Source organism: Protopterus annectens, chromosome 1.part1, assembly GCF_019279795.1.
Source record: "Protopterus annectens isolate FY-2018-M chromosome 1.part1, PAN1.0, whole genome shotgun sequence".
NCBI lineage: Eukaryota > Metazoa > Chordata > Ceratodontiformes > Protopteridae > Protopterus > Protopterus annectens.
The window spans coordinates 1875462332-1875485259 of NC_056726.1; the positions used below are offsets into that span (position 1 = coordinate 1875462332).

Here is a 22928-nt window from a genome sequence, read left to right on the forward strand (position 1 = left end):
TTTTTTTAATTTACTTACCATTTGTGCTGTAATGGTAATATATTTTCAACAGAAAACGCAATGCATGTCAGCACTGTCATGATTTGCTAACCACTGTGAAGCAGATTATCAGTTTTTGGGATGTTGGTAAAGTGCTTTTCAAAAGGAAACCTGAATAGTATGCTGGCTCTATACAGTTTCAGTGGGTAAAGGCATTTTGTTTGTGTTAATTAGTAGATTTGGGGAATATGTGTGAGGTGTATGGACATCTTTTTCTGCTAGAAGTTTGCAATGTTTCAGTGGTACAGCCTTAATTATTTTTAGGTGGATATCCTGACCTATATATGCTTTATCCTGACCTATATATGCTTTTTCAACAATTTTTTTTTCTTTCAAAAATTGCATCAGATTTTTTTTTTTTTTGCAGTCCAATACAGAATGCCAGAAGGCACGTGCTTTAAGTACTATTTTAACTGAATGTGCAATAGTTTTAAGAAGTAGATGACTCACTTTGGCATTTTTTATGTATCCATTTTGTTTTTGTAGAATGTGAATGAAATGCCTAATTTGAAAGCGGATGAGCTAACAGAGGGGGTAAATGCTAGTCCTGATTCGACATTACAGGGTCAAAAACAGGAGGTGGCCTGCAGTGACAGTCAAAGGGCAACTCCACCTGAGTCTCCACGAGTATGTGCCTCCACCCCTTCTTCCTCTGAGTGCAGTGAGGATGAAGAGCAGGATGAGGGGGCTTCTTACTTCCTTCAGAGCAAAGAGGACCTAAGCTGCCTGAATGGGTCCACGCTGGGCTTGGAGCCACATGCTGAAGCTTCAGAGGAATCTGAGGAAGAGACCCCTGAAATCTCTTCTGCACTTCCACCAGACAACTGCAAGGAGGAAGAGGAGGAGGAGGAAGAAAATAAGGCAACAACAGCACCAGCACCAACACCACCACCACCACCACCACCAGCAGAGGATACAGACAAGAAGTGTTTTACACCAGAGATTCAACTTGTAACGATAAATGGGGACTATTGCAACTCTCACTGTGAAAGTGGGTCACCCCTCCTTATTCGCTGTTTTCAGGTAGTATAACCATTTGGGAGGTAGTAACATTTGGTCAGCAAACTTCATCTAACTCATTTTTTTTCATTAGGTGGAACAACCAAAACACTGCAGCAAGCATAGGTCATATCGAGTATCCCTATCAGTGTTGTGGAATAATTAACCCTTACTCGTTGCATTTTGCTTGCTTAACTGCCTGCTTCAGTGTTTGTGGTTTCTCATTACTAATATTAATAAAATCAACCTCTGCTCTGACAAACTACTAAGTGATGGTGGTGGTGCTTAATCATTTGAACTTCTTGTGAAGAAGTCATTGATTCATCCAGTTTCCCCTCTTAGAATTCACACTGCTTCTGTACTAACACTGTTTTGTACTGATTTAACAGGTGATGGTGGTGGTATTAAGTATTTTCTGTCTCTTGACTCTGCACACTATGATGTATGCTTTTTTTCTTGGATAGTTGCTTTAAAACTGGTCATGAATAATTTTTACGGTTCTGCCAAGCCGACCTACACTTGTGTAAGACAAATACCAAAGGAGCAACTTAAATCTTTTTATGAGCATTAAAACTATATGGTACCACATGGTAAATGATTCCTGCTTTGTTGCAGGTATTGATTGCAAGTCCTTCTGTTTTCCAGATTGTGTTACGCTGTAGTCTGAATTTTGTACTAGTATTTTTATTTTCATTTAACTGTCACAGAGTTTAACGTTTGAATTTTTTTATTTCCATAAAAAAAACAGTTTTTCATTGAACAGATTTCTGAAAATTTCTTTTATGCCATAGATTTTAGAGGGTATTAAAACAAACTGGATCCTGTCTCTGAAAGAAAAAAGGGACTTTATGTTCCTTGCCATATAAAGGTGGTATAAAAACTGTACTCAGTATTGGGAGGAAGTCATTTTAACACTGGTTCTGTTTCCATCAAAGGTTGTTACACTTAGTACATTTGTCATGCACACGTGTGTGTTTTGTAGCACCACAGTCTAATCCCAGTAAAAGTATAGTTAACAGCATATGCATCACTGTAGGCATCTGAAATTCAAGTCTAAATACACCCCAGAATAGATTTTCATACCTACTTTTTTAGGTACCTAGATGCCATTATGTCACTACCTGTAGCCATGTTCTTTGGCTCTGTGATTGTTGTAATTTGTAATTGTGTAGCTTGAAGTATTTTAAAGACTTTAATATGTCTTTCAATTGTGGCAAAACAGTGCAAGTATTCATGACCAGTCATCTTCATCAGTACTAGAAATGTATTTGTTTTTCCTCTTTAAGGGTTGTAATGCCTACTTATTTTTATCTTTAATAGCCACCACTAGTGAAGACTCAGACTGTCACCATCTCAAATGTATCTGATACACTTAAAAGTGAAATCCCAACAAAAGAAGTTCCCATTGTTCACACAGAAACGAAGACCATAACCTATGAGGCTGCACAGGTAAATAACTTCTAAATGACCTAGCAAGAGACAGTGATCTACTGTTTGATGATAGCGCTGATGGGATGTATGGATTAGGTTTGACAAACAGCCAAATCCACTAATATTAAGAAAGTAAAAGAATATTAATAGCTTATAGTATTTTTCAGCTGAAAATGTTCAGCGTTCTTAAAAATATCGACTAGAAATTTAGTGCAGAATTTCATAATGTTCATTAGATCACTGTTATACCGCAGCCTTAAGCTGTATGGGTCATATCCTACCAAGGACAGGAAAACCATCCAGCTTCCAAAGCTTTGGGCACCTAACACTGAACACCTTGAGGAGAGCAGTATAAGGTCATTGGCTAGGGCACTGAACTTTCAGAGCTTTCTTGCTGCCATAATGCACTTTCCCTGTTGGGTTTTAGTAATTTATGGTTGGCTAGTGCTTCTTCAAGGTGGGCAGATAAGTACGCCAGTGGTGACTACCTTTTATTTTTACATTTTTTTTTGTTTGTTTTTTTTGTATTGCTAGGTGTGTGGAGCTGATGTTTTTGGTAGTTGTCACTAAAAATACTACCTGAAAACTAAAAGTTTTAGTTCGAAGGTAAGACCAACATACCTGCTTGTTAGACATTTTTTTCAGCAGAGCTATGGACCGAGCTCCTGGCTGTTTGGTTCTTCCCTCTCTGATCTGCAAGAAGAAAGAAAAAAGCTGTGCAGGAGACTTTAGTCTCAAAGCCAGCTTTGTCTTCACCATAATCTCTGATGAGCGACTCTGCTGTAGCTGTGTTTGGTACCTCAGACCAGCTCATCACTTTATCTTGGTCTCTCTCGTCTTGCTCCTCAAGAAGTCGCCAAAGACTAAGAGATAGCCACTTCCTTTGCGGCATCAAGGGAGAACCATTCATGCCAGTATCGGAGGAAGAAGCATATTGCATATTATCTTTCATGAAGCTACTCTGAGGAGCTTGATTCCTGGAGAAAGCACAGTTCATCAAGGCATTCTTTTTCTGGGGAGGGTCTCACGGGAAAAGGAAACAAAAGGTTAGAAAATTTTCTTTCTTGCACCACACAGAATAGACGATGAGGATGGGTTTTGCTAAGGGTTTATTTCAAACCTCCACGTCTTTGTACTCTCAGTCGTCCCTGAAATTTTGAAAGGAAAGATTTTCCTCTCTTTCATATCGTATTCTCAGTCTAAGAGGCAGAAATTGGACCATGTTTCTCAAGCTCCTACTCCACAGAGTGGGAAGATTTATCCTTTTGTGTTACTATGGCCAGAATGAAGACATTATCTCAATGGGAGCAAAAACAAAATACCAAAATCCCAACAGTAATATTAAGATTTGTAGCAAGTTGATTTTTCCTCAGTTTGTCACTATTCTTCCTGTTTTGCCAGCATTAGAAGATGTAACCATCAGTTTGCCTAGTGGCCAGACACCTGCGTTTAAGAAGTCTGATAAGTTATATAAGGTTCCTCAGACCCACAGAATTTGTTTTTTCAAATCCTAGATCAGACCCTGATTTCTTTGTCAGAAATATATTTTGCAAAATATCTTTTGGGAGCTAACACTGCTTATGACAAAGATGGAAAATCCCTTGATAGCTTTGAGAAGGGAAACTTTTAGGGCACCTTCAGCATACCCTAGTCATTAATGTACATATGAGATGCAGAGAAAACTAGTGGCTACAGCACCAAATACTTCTGGGCAGAAGAAGAGTACGCACCTTTTCTGGCTTCAAGAGATGGATGGTTAGCAAGTGCTTTATTAACAAGGCTGGGCACATAAGATCTCTGTTGGAGATTTCCTTCCACATCTGTTTTTTGAAAGAAAAACTATTCAGAACTTAATTTAATTTTTCTACAGGCATTTCTGAGGTATTTTATATGTAAAATTGTGTATTTAAGGAAAAATTAACAAATATTTACCTCAGGTTTTGCTTTTTTATGACTTGATTGTTATTAAATGACATGTGGTAATTCCTACCACAAAAGATATATTCTTGTCAGGTTATTTTACTGACTTGTCAGGGCTCCTCCAGCTACTTAATAGATGCTTTTTTGGCTGTAAGACAGTCTTGAGACCTGTGGCAATTCCCTATTTTTTTGCGAGGGAAAAGTATTCTGATTAAGCATGAACTCTTGGGAGGCCAGGGCAAGTGTGTTGTCTGATGATTACCAAAATATTTTACCTCAGACACTTCATTTTCAGTCAGCAGATATAACCACACCATCTTGATTCCTCTGTCCACCTGTGAGACTCCTTTTGTGAGTTTGTCATGGACCAGAGTCCTGTAAACATCAACGATCCACCCCTAGCTGCAAGAAGAAAATTATCTGAAAAGCTTTGGTCTTCAATCCATCTTCTTTCTTGTTTCAGCCTCTGATGGGTATCTGCTTTGGCCATTAGTTGTTCCTCAGACTGCTAATCTTTTTATCCTGGTCCCTCTGATGTTGCTTCTTGAGATGCTGCTGTAGACTAGGAAGCAAGCATGTCCACTGCAGCCGTCCAGTTGCCCTCTCTGGCTAAGGGTGAACCACTACTGTTGGCTTTGGGGGGAGGTTACCAGGATGCTTCTTCACTGAAGTATGCTGAGGAGTGCTAGCCACTTCCTTTTCTGGAATGTCCCCTGAAAAAGGAGGCATAAATCTAGGAACTATTCTCTCTCCCAAAACAGATGTCTGGCTGGGATTGGCAAAAAGGTTGTTGAGAGTCTTTTAGACATCGAATGATGATTACCCTCCTCAGAAAGAGAGAAGAATTTCTTCCCTAGCAAATGTTGATTACCAGTCTGAGGGACAGGAATGGGATTGAAACTGCGCCTCTCATGCTCCCTCTTTCCAGTATGGAGAATCTGACTCTGAAGTTAATTTGCCGTCCGATTCTTCTCCTGAAGAATGGTCTTTTTCTAATTTTATTGTCAGAATGAAGGGGAATTCTTTCTCTGAGAACAGAAAGGCGTACTGGAATCTCATTAATGATATTATGATTTTATTACAGGTAGATTTGTTTCATCCGTCAATTGTCCCACCTATTTTACCTGCCTTGGAGGATGCCTTTATGGCAGCCTGCATTTTTCCTGACAGTCAACCATCTGCTCCTAAAAAGTCTAATAAGCTGTATAAGGTGTCCCAGTCCCATCAGTTTCATTTTTTCTAATTCTTGGGCAAATCCTGAAGTAACTTCCTTGTCAAACTCAGCTTCTTCCAGACTTCTTTCAGCTGCCAGCCTTAACATATCTGACAAAATAGGAAAGGTTTTGGATACATTTGTTAAAAAAAAAAAAAAAAAAAAACATTCTTTCCCAAAATATAAAAGAAACTTTTCTTCATGTTGAGGTTTCTAGTCTACTAAGCAGACCAAGCATATCAAGGTTCAGGAAAACAAAATAAAAAAAAAAAATCAGTATTAGTGAGGCTCAGAGAAGAAAGGAGGATCTTCCCAGAGCCTGGGTCAACCTAAAATGTCAGACAAGACTGTATGACCATCTGGCTTTTCACCCTTCCCACCTTGGCAACCCTGTACATTTTTTACAGTGTTTAGGTCTTCACTGTCCTTCATGGAACCAAATAACTTCAGACAGTTGGGTTTTGTTAACCATTCTAAAAGGCTACATCTGGCAATGGAAATCCCTTCCTTCTCAAGTAATTTCTTCACGTCCGCTCAAACTGGCCTGTTCCGTTCTGTCTTGAATCAGATGCTGTTTCTGGGGGAATAGAACTAGTTCTCTCAAATGAAACATGGAATGGATTTTTTTTCAAGAATTTCCTGAAGTCATAGAAAGAAGGAACCGTGGGCAGTTCAGAGGCGTCAAACTCCTACCACATTGCATGAAAGTTCTGCAGAGGGTGATTCATAAATGGATATGCAGAGTAGTAGAATGTAAGATGGGAGATGAGCGGTTCAAATTCAGATCAGGATGCAGCAGAATTGACCCAATGTTTGCATTGAGACAGATACTTGTGAAGAAGCTAGAGATGAGAGAGTCCAACTGGGCATTCCTAGACTTGGAGAAAGCATATGACAAGGTCCCAAGAAAATGGATCGGGGCAGTACTGTGGTAGTTTGAAGTCCCAGAAACATTGGTAGAATTAGTTCAGGCTATGTACAAGGACCTAGTGACTCAAGTACGAAAAGTGTTTGGCCTCACAGAGGGGTTCCCAGTGGGAGTGGGTGTATACCAGGGTTCAGCTCTGAGCCCAATGCTGTTCATACTGGTGATGGACTACATTAACACATAGGTTGGAGAGGACAGATCAACAAAGCTGCTATATGCAGACGATGTGGCAGTATAGGCAGACTCTGAGCTAGAACTTCATCAAAGGATAGGAGAATGGAATGCAAATCTGAAGGCACATGGGATACAACTAAGCACAGATAAAGATGGTGGTAATGGCAGCAAATTGGGGAAATCAGAAGAAGCTGAAAATACAGGTAGAAGGGAAGATAGTGGAACAGGTGAACGGCTTCAAGTATCTGGGAGGGGTGGTTGAGGAGAAGGGTAGCCTGAATGACACGATCAAAGCTAGAATCAGAGGGGGCTGCAGCCATCTGGCATATAGAGTATCAGGTGTAGTCTGTGACAGAAGAATGACAAAGAAGCTGAAAAGTAAGGTGTACAAGACAATGGTGCGACCAGTACTACTGTATGGTACAGAAACCTGGGCAGTAAAGGCAGAACCGTTGAAGAAGCTAGAGGTGATGGAAATAAAGTGCCTGAGAAAGGTTGTAGGATGCACACTGTGGGGCAGACAAATAAATGAGGACATAATAGCAGAAGCCAAAATAGCTCCAGTTGCAGAAAAGATCAGAGAGAACAGATTACAGTCGTTTGGGCACGTGTAGAAAAGCAGAAGACAATCTGGTGGGGAAGATTTGGTACAGATGGGAAGAAGGTAAGAGGAAGTGAGGATATCCAGCAAAGAGGTGGATGGACGTGTGTGAAAGAAGATCTGCGACAGGCGCGAGTGTTGAAGGCAGGAGTGCAACACTGAATCGAGAGAGTTGGCGACAGTTAACACGGATACCCAGACCCCATGTAGAAAAAATGGGAAAAGGGGGGGCTTATGATGATGAAAGAAAGAAGGAACCTAGAGATCTGTCTTAGACCTTTGTTTTGTAAGCCTTCACATTGTCGTTTCAAAGTGCTTTCCCTGCCACCTCTGTCATTCCTCCTTCCAGCTTTCTGGTAACTTTGATTTAAAAAAAAAATGCTTGTCCTTACATTCCAGTCAATGCAATTTCAGACACTTTTTGCATTTCTCTGTGTGATTTGAATTTTCATTTTGCTGTTTCGCTCTTTGGATTATCTGCATCCCCAAGGATGTTAACAAAGTGTCTGGTTTCCATTGCAGGTTGCAGGGCATTCAAATTTCCCTTCTGTAGGCGACTGCTAGATTTTTTCCAGATTCTTTCACAACTTTCAACAATCTCTGGCTAGAGTAATAAAGCTATCTTTCAACCTGGGGTTAACAGAGAATTTTTTTATCATTTCTTGTCATAAGATAGTGTTTTTAGGCTGTTTTCTAGATATAACACTAATGTCGGCTTTCCATCGTCAAGACATAGTGAAGAGTTACAGGGAACAATTTCTAGTATTTTCAAACCAGACTCCAGCATCTGCCAGACAATATCTGAGTTTTAGGTTTGATGGTCTCGACTATTCTTAACGATTCCCTTGGCCGGACTCCACATGAGAATGATTCAATGATTTGTCAAGTCAGTTTGGACTCGAGACCTGCCCCCATAGCCGGCCTTAGGCATAGGCCAACTAGGCAGCCGCCTAGGGCACCGCTCTAGCAGGTGCGCTTTTCCAGTATTATCTGGTGTAGATAGATGAGGATGGGGGCACCAGGTGGTGTGGTGGGGGCGCCCTGGAGCCCTTTTGCGTAGGGCACCAGTTGACCTAAGGCCGCTCCTGCCTGCCCCCTCTATCAATTCAAATTTCACTGTAGGGCTTTGTAAAAAGTAAACTAAATTGGTGGATGAATCAGTTGTCTCTTATCCCAGGTCTACCCTTCTCCCTGACATCCCCCACCCACTCAGTCTGCATTAACAAATGCTTTAGGCTTTGCTTGGGAAACTGTTCAAGGGAGTAAAAGTGCAGTGCCTATGGAACAAGCAAGACAAGTTAAGACACGACACATAGATGTCTAGGAAATGATGGCTGTAAAAAATGCTGTCAAATTTCTGAACCATCTTTAGACTCCAGGCCCTTTTTTAGTAATCATAGATAGCAAAACTGTGATGTGGTACATAAGCATTCGGGGGGTGGGGGGGTCAGATCCTACCCCCTTTGCAGATTACCTATTCAAGTCTGGGACCTTGCAACTCTGTTTGCCCATCCAGGCTAGGTATTTTCCATCAGAGCAAAACATTATGGCAAACAAGCTGAGCAGGACCAAGACAGATCCTCATGAATGTAGTTACACCTAGTGATCTTCAAGGAATTGTTTTTTCTGTGGGGAGCTCCTCAAGTAGATCTGTTTCTCTCTAGTCAAAACGGACAGCTAAAGTACTTTTGCTGTAGGTCTCCTTCAGGCTAGCCTGGAAGACCAGTACATTTTCATTCCTATGGACCAGAATGTTCTGTGTATACCTTCCCACTATGTCTTCTGACTTATTGGAGTGTTTCTCAAGATTCAGACATACTCACCAAAGTTAATTTTGGTGATCCCCTTTTGGCCCAGGCAACGGTGTTTCTCCATTCTTTTGAAAATGGCCAAGGGTAATTACCAGTAGCTTCCTCGTAGAATGAACTTTCCCACACAGGACAGTGGGAGTTTGATACTCCTCAGAGTTTTAAATCTTCATTTGACTGCCTGGATGATAGCATTTTAAAACCTTTTAGGCACCTTTATTTCTGATGACAATGCAGCAGGTGTTAAAGGAGGCAAAAATATCTGCAACTAGAAAACCATATATGTGTAACTGGAAAAGATTTTCTAGTTGGTGCCTCTGTAAAAACTTGGACCATTTCAAGGCCTAGGTGGCTGTGGTCTTAGGTTATTTGTGAGAGCTAGCTTCTGGACTTTCATACTCCTCTACAGAGATTAATATTTTGGCTATTTCTGCTTGCCTGCTCTTAGATCCTCCTCTTTCTACCTGTCCAAAAGTCATGCAGTACAGTTCCCATTGACTGTACTACCTTACAATATGCAGACGATTCAGCCATAATCTGTACCTCCAATAACTTCTCTGACCACCAAAGGTTAACACAAAAGGCCTTTACATCCATAGAACTCTGACTAAACCAATCACAGCTATTACTTAACCCTAATAAATCTAAACTACGCATCTTTGCATCTAAACCTGTTCCCACAGACTTTACTATATTCTCCATAAACAAAACCCCCAATAGAGTAGGTAAAACAGGCCAGACTGCTAGGAATTACTGTTGACAGCAAATTTAGCTTTGACTTGCATATTAATAACGCAATAAAAAAGACTCACTTCAAATCAGGCAAACTTTACAGAAACAATACTTAGACAAATCCATCCGAATAAAACTTTCAAAAAGTCTTCTCCTTCCAACCTTACTATATGGGTCTCCTATCTTCACCAATCTCCACAACTCTTTGCAACAGAAACTACAGTCCTGTTGTTATAAGATTGTAAAAGTCGCATCAGCCCAACCAAATCACATCCACCAATGCCAGGTCACTAAAGAACTAAACTGGCTAGAATTTGGACATTACCTACATTACACACAACTTACCTTTGCCCATAAACTCGTTTATAAACCCGAGTGTTGCCCGTCCCTGAAAAATATCATTGAACTTTACATCCCATCCAAAAATCTACGCTCTAACAACAAACTCCTACTTAAAGTAGGAAAACCTAGTAAAAGAGCAGGTAGCTGCCTCTATTTCCATTCCATAACTAAGCTGTGGAACACCCACCCATCATCATTTACAGAATTAGACAACATAATCTCCTTTAAAAGAACTAAAACAACATCTCACTGATAAACCCAGCTGCACATGCAACACATATCCACAGCCTCCTTAATCTAGCAAAACTGTTTCACGTAGCAAATCTGTATATGTTATGCTGTTACACCATACGAGTTATCCCTAATTTTTATTATCATAGTCCACACATCAGTACAACCATCTTAACACTCTACTCTTCTCTGTCACTTTCTACTTTTAATACTACCATTAAATATATGCCACCTATAATCTACTTATTCCCACTACCTAGCTATAAGATTCTAACTATATCTGTCTTACCTTTAATTCTCTAATTCTATCTTTCCCTTTTCCTACTCCCCCCCCCCCAAAAAAAAAATTGAGCTGTATTGTTAAATATTTCTAACTGTATAATTTTCCTACATGCTAATGGTCCATTCTTACTGTATTGTGCCTTTTTACAACATATTTGCTGTTTAGATAGTTTTTTGTATTATTTCACTTGCTTTATAATTTTTGTTTTCTTACAAATTTATTTAATGATTTTCATGTAACTTGGAGCTTTTCTCCCCGGGCCCCCATTGAAAATGGGTTTAAAGCCCAGTGGACTTTCCCAGTCAACAAATGTCAATAAATAGATAAATAATGCAGTTTTTGAAATGGGTAGTTTACAATGTGTCCACCTAGAAAATAAGATGTTCATCGTGTTTTACTGTTGCAGTCATTACTCTTGGGTTATCCTGCTAGCAGGCTACCTGCAGTCGGCCAGAATTCCAAAGTCTAGGTCCGGCATCTGTTGCTGTCGCTTCCTCCCTGATGTCAGTGCACCAGGGGTATAAAAGATGCAGCCAACGCCATTTTCTTTAGTCTTTCTTGCCGCGCGGTGCCCGAAGCAAAAGCAGTTCACAAGTGCCGGTCGGCCGACTCCTGAGATTTTTACAGACGAATTTCAGATCCGAAGTCTTCATTAAAGCTAAGTATCCCATTGCGGAAACTTTTTTCTTGCTGCAGACCGATGTCAGAAAAAGTTAACAATTGTATTTCTTGTGGGAAACAAATACCTCATAAGGATTTTCATTTCATTCCTTGCCTAGGCCCTGATCATAACGTTGCTAGCTGTCTGTTTTGTGCTAGATTCAGCCAACGCACTATTAAGTGTTGGTTTGATTTTGCTTTTCATTACTTTGGCTGAAAATTCAATTATATAATGCCGTCGGAACAGCCGACGACCGGAGTTTCTAAAAAAACGCAAGGAAATAGAGGAGGACAGGCATCCGAGATCCAAAACCGACGACGAGGCTTCCACCAAGCCTGTCGCCGGTTCTCAGTGAGGCGCTTTCGTAGCCCCTGATGCCTGCTACTTCAGAGCCACAGGCCGCTGACAACTCCCATGTGGAGCCAGCTAGGCCTCTGGATACTCAAGGTATTGGACAATCGGAAATCATTCCCTCAGATGGGTCCGGAGCCGCTGAGCAGGCATCGGCTTCTGAGGGTGTTTTCAGACCTACACAGCTATATGTAAAGCCTACTTCAGCTTCTAAAGCAAAGACTAAAGCAGCTGTAAAGACAAAGAAACAAGTGCAGCATTCTCCAGGACAAACTTCCATGCCTAAGAAACAGATGCTGAAAATGGCCGAAGACCTTATTACCTTGATCAGGGGTTCCCATCCCCCTCCTGATAAGAGGCCTAGGCAAGAGACAGACTATGACTCTTTAGATCAGGTTTCCATTTCCTCTGACTCCTCTTCTGTACAGGAATACTCTCTTCCTCCCTATGAGGATTCTGATGCTGAAGAATCCATTCCTTCAGCCTCTCCTCCTGAGGATTATTCTTTTGGGGAAACCCTGCATACCATGAGGGAGCACTTCCACTGGGAGAGCCAAGATTACTCAGAATCAAAGAAAAGGCTTAGAGATTTTCTTTTACTTCCTCAGCACAGACCTCTTGCTATTCCCCCTGTGCTAGACATTGTAGAAGATGTATTTTCAGAGTCCGGCCTATCTCCAGACTCCTTACCTCCAGCTCCTGTTAAACCAGACATATACTACAGGGTTCCAGATTCACATAAATTTCTTTATAAAAACCCTGCTGCTGACCCAGAAACTATTTCTCAGGGTCCCAAAGGGGTTAAGGCTGCTACTGCAAAAAACCCTATCCCTTCTGACAGGGATTCAAGGGCACTAGACAGATGGGGGAAAAAGGTTTACACTTCTGCTACTTTGGCTGTGAGGGCTTTAAATTGTCAATTTCATATGATTAAATATCAGCAATACTTAATGTCACTGTTAAAACATAAAACGTTGGCCAATTCTGATTGTGCAGAAAATAAGGAAATGCAGGATTTATTGCATGCAACTGAACAAGTGGGAAAGCATACTTTGCAATGTGGTTTTGATTCTCCGGAGGCCTCCTGCAGGGCCGCAGTTATGGGTTCCGTCATTAGGAGGCATGCTTGGTTAAAGGAACAAAATCTGCCTGATCATATTAAAGCAAAATTATTAGATGCTCCATTACAGCATGATACTTTATCTGGTGTTAAAGCAGAGGAGGTTTTGAAGAAATGGAGGACAAAGCAAAATCTATGCAAATAGTAAAGGCATTTTTATAGGTTCAGCCACCAAGATTTAGCAGGAACTGGCCTACAAAGAATTGGTCCTTTCCAGTGTCGGACAGGCCACAAAGAGGCAGATACAGACATCCCAGAGGCAGATCCCAGCCCCAGGGTTCATACAGGCCTAAACAGTGGGGCGCTTCTACCTCCAAAAGTGGAGAAGACAAAGCACAGCCATACAGGAAACAGTCCCAATGACTTGCCTCTGCTAGCACCAAGCACTTATCTTCTTGCAGCCCCCTTAGGGGGAAAACTAGCACTTTTCTTTCAAAATTGGCAAATGATCACCCAGGGCAAATGGGTATTGAATATAGTGTCCCAGGGCTACAGGTTCCACTTTCACACCCTGCCAAAGGCAAGAGGTATGCCAAACCTGCCACACAATCAATGGGCAGAGGCACAAAAACAAGTTGTGTCCCTTATGAACATGAGGGCCATTCAGCAAGTACCACAACAAGAGCAGGGACAAGGATTTTACTCAAGACTTTTCTTGGTACCCAGAAAGGACAAAGCCTGGAGACCAATACTGGACCTGTCTTTTCTAAACACATTTCTGGACGTTCCAAAATTCAAAATGTTAACTCTGCAGCAGCTTCTGCCCATGCTGGGCAAGAAGGCTTGGCTTGTAACTTTGGACCTAAAAGAGGCATAACTGCATATCCCAATCAGACAATCTTGCAGAAGATACCTCAGATTCATAGCTGGCTCATTGCATTACCAATTCTCTGCTCTGCCCTTTGGCTTATCTACTGCGCCCAGGGTCTTCACAAAATGCCTGGCACCAGTAATTGCTTTTTGAAGACAAAGAAGAATTCAAATATATCCTTACTTGGACGACTGCCTTATACAAGTAGAGAACAAGGACACTCTACTAAAGCATTGGCGTTCATAAAAAGATTATTAATTTGCCTAGGGTACACAGTAAACGAAAAGAAATCAAAACTAGTACCCTCTCAAGAGATAATATTCCTGGGTGCAAGCCTAAATACAATTGCCCAGATGGCTTATCTCACGCCAGACAAAGGCAACTAACTTCTTACTTCAAAATGTTGGCAACAAAGACCCAGTTATCTGCAAGAAAAATTTCTGCAGGCTTTGGGCTTCATGGCATCCTGCATTCTGCTAATTCTATATGCCAGACTGCATATGAGGAAACTTCAGTGGTACCTAAAAAGTGTCTGGACTCAACATTGTCAAAGCCTGGATTAATTACCCTCATTCCTTGCCTGCAACAGGAGTTTCGATGGTGGGCACATGCCTGTCACCTCAACAAGGGACAGCCATTCACTCTACCCACAGCCAGGCAGTCAATAACAACAGATGCTTCAGATTATGCCTGGGGAGCACACATGGCAGGAAAATGTATTCAGGGCACATGGTCCACAAGCCAAATGCATCTACATATCAATCAAAAAGAGATGCTAGCTGTTCAGAATGCTCTGACAGCTTTCAAGGATCTACTCCATCCAGGACAACTACTGATAAGGACGGACAATACTACAGTCATGTGGTACATAAACAAGCAGGGAGGCACACATTCCTACCCCCTATGCAGACAAGCCATGACTTTGTGGGACTCGGCATCAACTTATCAAGTACACCTGCCAGCACAATTCCTGCCAGGAAAGAACAATACTCTGGTAGACGAACTAAGCAGAAACCTCACGGATCCCCACGAGTGGAAACTGGATCCACAAGTCTTCAGCATGATAACAAAGGAATGGGGATGCCCAGACATAGATCTATTTGCCTCCCCTCACAACTGCCAACTACAAAGATTCTGCACAAGGACTTATCACAAGCAAGCATGGAAAGTGGATGCTCTGTCATTCAGCTGGAAAACTCTAACAGTATATGCCTTTCCTCCTCTGCCTCTCCTCCCCAAGGTACTCCTAAAGGTCAGACAAGAGAAGCCAAGAATGATTCTGATTGCCCCAGACTGGCCACGCCAGCACTGGTACCCAATCCTAAAAAGCTTGTCTCAAGGCCCAGCCTGTACATTGCCTCTAATTCCTCACTTACTGATCCAGCGAAACAATCCGATTCTTCACAGCCAACTCAGGACCCTAAATCTGGCAGCATGGCAGATAATGTAACCATTCAAAACACTCCTCTCTCTAAAGCAGTGATGGATGTTATTTTGGAGGCCAGGAGGCCCAGTACCAGAAAATATTATGCAGAAAAATGGAAAAGATTCTGTGCTTGGAACCAGGCACAAGGAATTGACACATCTTTTCCAAATATTCCTCAGATTTTACAATACCTAACTGAGATGCTGGACAAGGGCCTATCCTTTTCATCAATTAAAATTCATGCCTCTGCCATTTCAGCTCATTACAATACGGAACCTCCTATTTTTTTCCCCATCCATTACTAAGGCAGTACCTCAGAGGGGCCAAAAACATAAGACCTCTAAGGAGAGCCCCAATACCTGCATGGGACCTCAATTATGTCTTAGAAAAACTCATGCTGCCGCCTTTTGAGCCAGCCAATACAGCTGACAAAGTTTTTATTTTATTTTTTTTTTATTTTACATTTGTTGACCGGGCTAGTCCAGCTGGACACATATCCATTTTCAGCAGAGGCCCGGGGAGAAAAGCTCCTCGATAGTACAAAACAGTGTATGACATTAATCAAATAAAAAAACAGTAAATAAATTCACAGTTTAAGGAATAGAAGTACTATATACAATTTAGCTATTTATGCAAAAAAGAACATATAGAAATAAATAGTTGGGTAAAAAATAAGTAAATAAGTACAGTACAAGAACATGCTAGAAAGAGGTGTGTTAACATAAGATACTAGAGTGACAAAGAGAGATATTAAGATATAAGAGATAGTCCAAATTAGTTGAAAGACAGGTTCAGCTTCTGGATTCCAGTATGCAGGTAGATTATGCAGACATTAAGATTTAGAAATTTAGTGAGAAGACAAGAGTTGTTAGTCTGGGTTAAGACAGGTGCATATCTTGGAAAACAGCTCTGCTCCTAGCAATAACCTCTGTAAGACAAGTTTCAGAGTTACAGGCACTCAGGGCTGTGGAACCTTTCATCATTTTCCATCCAGACAGGGTTTCTTTAAGGACGATCCCAACATTTATGCCTAAGGTAGTGTCCAGTGTGGCCCTTAACCAAACCATTCATTTGCCTACCTTTTATCCAAACCCACAGAACAAGGGTGAGAGACTTCTGCATTCCTTGAACATGCACAGACAACTACGCTTCTACTTGGACAGAACTAAAGCTTTCAGAAAAACTGAGCAACTTTTAGTGGCATATGCTGCAGGATCTCAAGGAAAGCCTATCTCAAAACAGACTATTTAAAAAATGGATAGGCCACTGCATTTGTTTCTGCTACTCACAACATGGCAAATCAGTGCCCAAGGGCATTAGGCCTCATTCTACCAGGGCAGCAGCCACTTCAGCAGCCTTTCTCAGAGGTGTACCAACCAAAGACATTTTAGAGGCTGCAACTTGGAGTTCAGTGCACACTTTTTACAAAGCACTACCATTTACCTCTCTACTCTAAATCCAGAGCAGGCTTCGCCACTGCAGTTCTGCAAGGTCTTATAGCCTCTCCTAATCCTATTTAGGCCCAGCCACCCAACCTCAGCTTTGGGATTCAACCCAAGAGTAATGACTGCAACAGTGAAACACGATGAACATAGTACAGTTGTGTACCTACCATAAATGTAGATGTTCGAGTGTATTCATTGTTGCAGTCCAGATTACCCACCCACCATCCCGCTTTTCTTTGCTGGGACTTACCTATACTTCTCTATTTTATGCAACCTATGTGGTGTATTTGCTTATAGATGAAGGAAATGTTTATTTTACTGCATGCATAATTATTGGCATAATTTTGTAGCCTATCTTTTTGGCGGCACCTGACATTTGGGGCAAGAAAAACTGAAGAAAATGGCGTTGGCTGCATCTTTTATACCCCTCGCGCACTGACGTCAGGGAGGAGGCGACAGCAACCGACGCCGGACCTAGACTTTTGAATTCTGGCCGACTGCGGGTAGCCTGCCAGCAGGATAACCCAAGAGTAATGACTGCAACAGTGAATACACTCGAACATCTACATTTATGGTAGGTACACAACTGTACTTTACTACTCCTAGAGATCTTAACTTTGTACTTGGAAAAAAAATGACTCCTCCTGTTTGAGCTAGCTGATCAGGCTAATTTGAGATTCTTAAGATGGAAGACTTTACTGCTCATACTCTGACAACTGCAGTAAGAGTATCGGAGTCACAGAGTCTTATGGTGAGCCAGCCTTATCTCATTTTCCATAAGAACAATTTATTTATTTATTTATTGATTGACTGATTGATTGATTGACATTTGTTACCGGGAAAGTCTACTGGGCCATGAAGAGCCCATTTTCAGTGGAGGCCCGGGGAGAAAAGCTCCAATACAAAGAAAAACAGCAAACAATATCAGATAGCAATGTAACATATTAATGTAAAAATATAGAATATGAAATAAGCAGCAAGAGACATCACAAGAGATTTCATTCATATTTACAAGGTATAATGAATATAATCCACAAAAAATAATAGACATCCAAGGTAGCCATGAGAGGAAATTAAGAAATGAGTAAGATGTACCAAAGTGGAATAGGTAAATGTTACAAGATTTGTGCCTCTAGTAAATAAATTGTGGGAATATAGAAATAAGAGCAGAGAATACAGATTTACAGATACACTTTAGAGTAGTGACAAGGCACATAAGGTTAGTAGCAGGAGGGAAACTGGTTAATACAGTTACAACAAATGGTGTAAAAGATAGAATGGTTAAGGATGTTAGTGAAGAATGCAATTCATGGTGATTAGGTAGATTGTGAGGCTTGGTAGCAAGGCTGAGAACAAGTTTTTCTTTTTTTTTTGAGAAATAATCCTTCGTTCATGCTTAAACTGCTTTCAAAGTTTACTTTAAGCCATACTATTAATCTCCCTGTATTCTTTCCAGTACTTAAACACTGGGGAGAAAGAATATTACATAATCTGGATGTTCACAGGTGGCTTAGATACTACATGAACATAACTAAATCTTTCAGAAAATCCACCTTGCTCTTTGTCTCCTATGAAGGAAAGAAAAAAAGGACAACCAATATCAGCACAAGCAGTTTTGAGACGGTTGTCTCATGCTATTTTTTTCTACTATGCTAACCATAACAAGCCTCTTCCAAGCAGGGTTAGGGCTCATTCTGCTAGAATGTTTACTTCATTGATGACTTTAACAGAGGTGGATTCCGAGTATCTAGAGGCTGCAGTTTGGTCCTCAGTACATACAGCACTACAAAATAGATTCCTTTTCCAGATCAAGGAAGGGCTTTGCTAGGGACATTCCTTAGGAGCTCCTGGGTACTTTAATTCCTTCCTCTTCCCTGTCTATTAGTTATGGTAATCTACCCATATAGCTAATGCAACAATGATTTTAATGTAGAATATAGTACAGTTGTAGAAGTGAACTTACCATAACAGTAGATGTTCTTCTAGATCACTGTTGCAGTAGCCATCCCTTCCTTCCAGACCCCTGTTTTTTCGTTTTCTGTTTATACTGCCAGGTTGTGAATGCATATAGCTTTATGGTTTATAGTTATATCATATGTTCTATCCTAGCATTGGTTTCTTTCAGGGCTGTAGGTTTCCTTCTTGGTGCAAGAAGTCTCTGAAGTTTTTCAAGTTCTGACTGCCTTTAATATGGAGTCCTGCTAGAGCTCTAAGCAATCAGTGTGCATGGAAGATGCTAACCAGTTAGTCATATTTTGGCAGGCTATAACTATGTAACCTAGGCTACTGCAACAATGCATGAGCGTCTGTTATTTGGCACTTTATGCTTGGATAACAGTGTCATCTGATGTCCTTTCCATTCACCTCAAACCATTGGTATATTGGATAAGATCATGTATAAGACTGGCAAGCAAACTTTGGCTCCAAGGCTCAAACTCCTCCCCTATCCCATAATTCACCACTAGTTTACTGCTGTAAGATTTCATTTGTAGAGTAAATGACAGACTCATTCTTTAAGGCTCATCTCGTTAGTTCAGATGAATGGGTTTTCCAGTCCTTTTGGTATTTTTTTTAAATCATTTTGGTATTCTTTCTAAAGCTTCCTAACTTTTACAGTTTTTATAACCTTTTCTAGCTATTTGGATAACTCTTAGTGCTTTTTCTCCCTTCTCTTTCTTGTAGGAAAATTTGTTATACAGACAGCCTTTTCAGTTTGCAGTTTGGAATTTGTTTTAGGCTTGGTGCTTTGTGAGCATTTCTGAGTGATTTTTGACTTATCCAGGCCTTCATTAAAGTGCTGGAGCCATTGGATCAATTGTGGAAAATTTGCCTCCCTTTTTCTTTGTGGTGTGTGTGCATACACTGTATGTTCATAGGTAAGTACTAAGCAATCAGTCTGCAGACCATTACAAGCCTAGCTAAAAAGTCCTATTCAAGAGTTAATTCTAGCTTCAAAGAAGCCAAGACGGACAGGATTTACCAGGGTAGAATCTGAGGCTGCCCATCCAATTATTTGGGTTAACCATGAAGGTATCAAGGGTGCAACTGTGCTTGACATGTAGTAAAAGTTTTTTTTTTCCAGAACAGAGGAATGTGTTGGGAAATGGATCTGTCATGTCAACATGTCTTATTTGTCTGTTGATGAAGGTTTAGTTCCTTTACCTGAAAATTTGAGGTAGCATTAGATGTCCTTCCATATGACTGTATTCATCACCTCCGGGATCATCTTCCAAGGATACCCCAATGTCCGGCCAGTATGCCAAACCCATTATTATCTAGGAGCATCTTATATCAGGTATATGCTCCCTGTGCAAGTGTATGGCGTAAAGGTTACATACAATGATCTCAATCCTGAATTTTGTTGCCACCAGTTTGTATGCCTCTGTCATAAGTCGGCCTGAATGCCCTTCACTTTGCTGGTTATACCAAGCTTGTGTCTTCAAGATAAGTACCCAGTTGGGGTTCCTTTTTCTTTTTATTCTTTTTTTAGTAGGTTATATGTCATCTAAGAAAGGGAAATGTCAGTGTGGAGGTAGATTCTCCATAAGGATCTCCACAATAGGGGCTTGTTTTCATAGGCGAGTCTCATGACCACACTCAAGTGTTCCATCTGTCAGACTTTTGTACATAAAACTTTATGTAGCCATCTTTCTTTCATTTCCATTTATCTTGAGAACCAACGTCTGAAGGTGTTGGCCCAAGGTATCATGGCAGAGTCCTCTCGCCCCAAGGTATAGCCACTGCTCAAGAAGAAAGCCAATAACTCTATGCCTGAGACTGCTGCTGTCTGACGTCCACCAGGCATCTTTAGGTGAATGAGAACACGGAGGACAATCCGGTATTGCTTTCGGTTTCTTCTGCTGCAACTTTCTCGGAGGACAGCAAGAAACCTGCTTCTCAAAAGTCCTCAGATGCCTTGCAAATGTCTGGCATGGACGTTGAGGGAGAACCATGGCTGATTTTCTCTGAGGGTCCTAAAGGTATTCCTCATTTCCTCATTAGGGAAGAGGTGCTGAGTACCTTGATCAAATCCAAGCAGGGGTCTGAAAGATCCTATTTCATCAGGTAGATGTCTCCTTAAAGAAAAGACAGAAGTCTAAACGCATGGTTAGCTACCAGGGATCCACAAAGAGAATGGCAGGACTTCACTCAAGGCTTATTCAATGCTTTGATGGCTTTAAAGCCTCCTCAGGGGTTTTAATTCCTGCACCCCTTAGTCCTGTATCCTAAAACGGCAAGGGACCCTGAGGCCTTGGATGAGGATTCTGACTCTTTAGCCTACTCCTGTCAGTTGCCTTTTCCTTTAGACTGTGAGTTGGAGGAATCTGTCAGTCCTGATTCTCCTTTGGAAGAACTGTCCTTTGGAGACATTGTCCTGCATATGACAGAACATTTCAAATGGGATTGCTTCCAGGTGTCAGACATCCAGAAAAGGTTTTAGGAGGAGTTACAAATGGACTCTCCTAAAGCTTCTGTTGTCCCTCCTTTGTTGGCTGCTTTGTTTGATATCTTCTCTGCTGCTTCCCTTGAACTAGACACCCACACTGCAGCTCCCAAGAAACCTCACAGGTTTTATAATGTTCGGATGACTGCAAGTTTTTATACAAATGCCCTCTGTCTGATCCAGCGATGATTTCTGTGTCTACTGATAAGCCTTCTAGGCTGGTACCCTCGTGTTTACTAGGCTAATGACCAGAAGGGCCTTTTTAAACCTAGCCATACATGCCAAATATCTGAGAAGTTCTGATACCCTTGATAAGTGTAAGCAGGGACTTGGGAGATGAAACATTTACAAGCAGGGGCCTGGGAGATGAGCTATTTACAAGTTGCCTGTGTCCATTAGAGACATAGGTGCCAAACCAGGGATGAATTTCCTGTTCCCCTTCCAGTTGTCCAAGTTGCATTTAAATTGTGTTAGGGAAGAACTCTGCTTCACATGAATGGGAAGCCTGTTCCAAACACACGGTAGTCTGTGGGATACATACCTGTCTGTCCAGCAGGTCCTATTTATGTCACAGGCAAGGTTTAAGTCTTTAGAACAGGTAAGTCTGGTGCTGCTTGTTTTGTGGATATGCAGGAGGTCCATCAGTGTGAGGTCTGACAATCCCCTGTATGGCTGGCATAGATCATGCCCTCAACAGCTTGTAGGAGACAGAATACAAGGATATGGCCTTGAGGCAGTCTGTGTAGCACATTTTATTTATGCCCTGTACTCTTTTAGTGAGAAACTGCTGTGGACTTTCCAATTGTTGGATATGCCTGGTTAGGTACATACCAAAAGGGGCACTGCACGCAATGATAGGTCTGATGTGTGCTGAATACAGTGGAACAATGACTTCCTTGCACCTAAATCAAAAGAAACTGCTCAAGGCTGGAAAATACGAAACCACAGACTAGCGTAACTTCCACTTTATTCAACGCTTTATTAAAAAACCTCTTCAGAACCAAAAGGAATGTTCATCAAACATTCATTTAAATACTGCACACAATTAAAATCAATTAATCAATTGCATAGTGTAAAATCGTAATTAAAGAGCCCTTTACAAAAAACAAACTCTTCATTCATCATTATGCACTATAGAATGGGCATAAATGAATACATTTCAATAACAAACATTATAAAACATATGCTTCACGATCTTTTAAGAAACATTTAATATTGATGGCTTCATTTAACCCAGGAAAATGATCCCCCTGTAATTTAATTTGCCATCTAGTTTCTCTTTGAGCCAAAAAATTCCTGTAATCACCCCCCCCCCGTAATCAGGCCCCCCCCCCCCCGTAATCAGGTTCACAGTGTTCCAGGATAGAAAACAAAATTTTTTTAAAACCAATACATTCAAAACCATGTCTATAAAATATTTGGTATTTGCCCTTTTTTCTAATATTATACATATGCTCCTTCATTCTAACATTTAATTTTCTAGTAGTCATACCAATATAAAATGATGAGCATTTGTCACACACTGCAATATAAACAACTCCTTTTGTTTTACAACAGAAATTACCAGGGACCCCTATAGTGTTAGGTATGTGAGGAAGTTGAATATAAAGACCTTCTAAAATAAACCTACAAACAGAACAATCATGACATTTGTGCATACCCCTATTGATGTGCCCCTTCTTAATGCTACATGTGCTTCTATCTCTCCCCTTTTCAAATGCTCCTTTCAAACTATGTTCATACCTATAAACAAACTTTGGTTTCCCCTAAATAGCTGCCATTAAATCAGCATTTCCTTTGAGGATCTTCCAATTATTGTTTATAATATTACGTATGCCTATATTGTCACTCATGTTCATACTGAAACATAAAATTTCAGTATACTTTCCAGTTTCCTTAACTTGGGGTGTTAGTCTATTTTTCAAAATGGGTGGATACAAAGTTGCACGTTGCTTAGAAATGTCATTAG

The 22928-nt window shown here is 40.9% G+C and overlaps 1 protein-coding gene across 11 annotated transcripts in view; it reads left to right on the forward strand.

The window, feature by feature from the left end:
- LOC122812836 (protein 4.1-like) overlaps window positions 1–22928 on the forward strand; it is a gene marked incomplete at its 3' end in the record, with an annotated part of 3376257 nt that overhangs the window by 3154395 nt on the left and 198934 nt on the right. For 8 of the 11 annotated variants that reach the window (XM_044084885.1, XM_044084895.1, XM_044084901.1 and 5 more), the window contains 2 exon segments: window positions 526–1062; window positions 2359–2487. In XM_044084885.1, the coding sequence (XP_043940820.1) occupies window positions 526–1062; window positions 2359–2487 (666 nt within the window). 11 annotated transcript variants of the gene reach the window in all.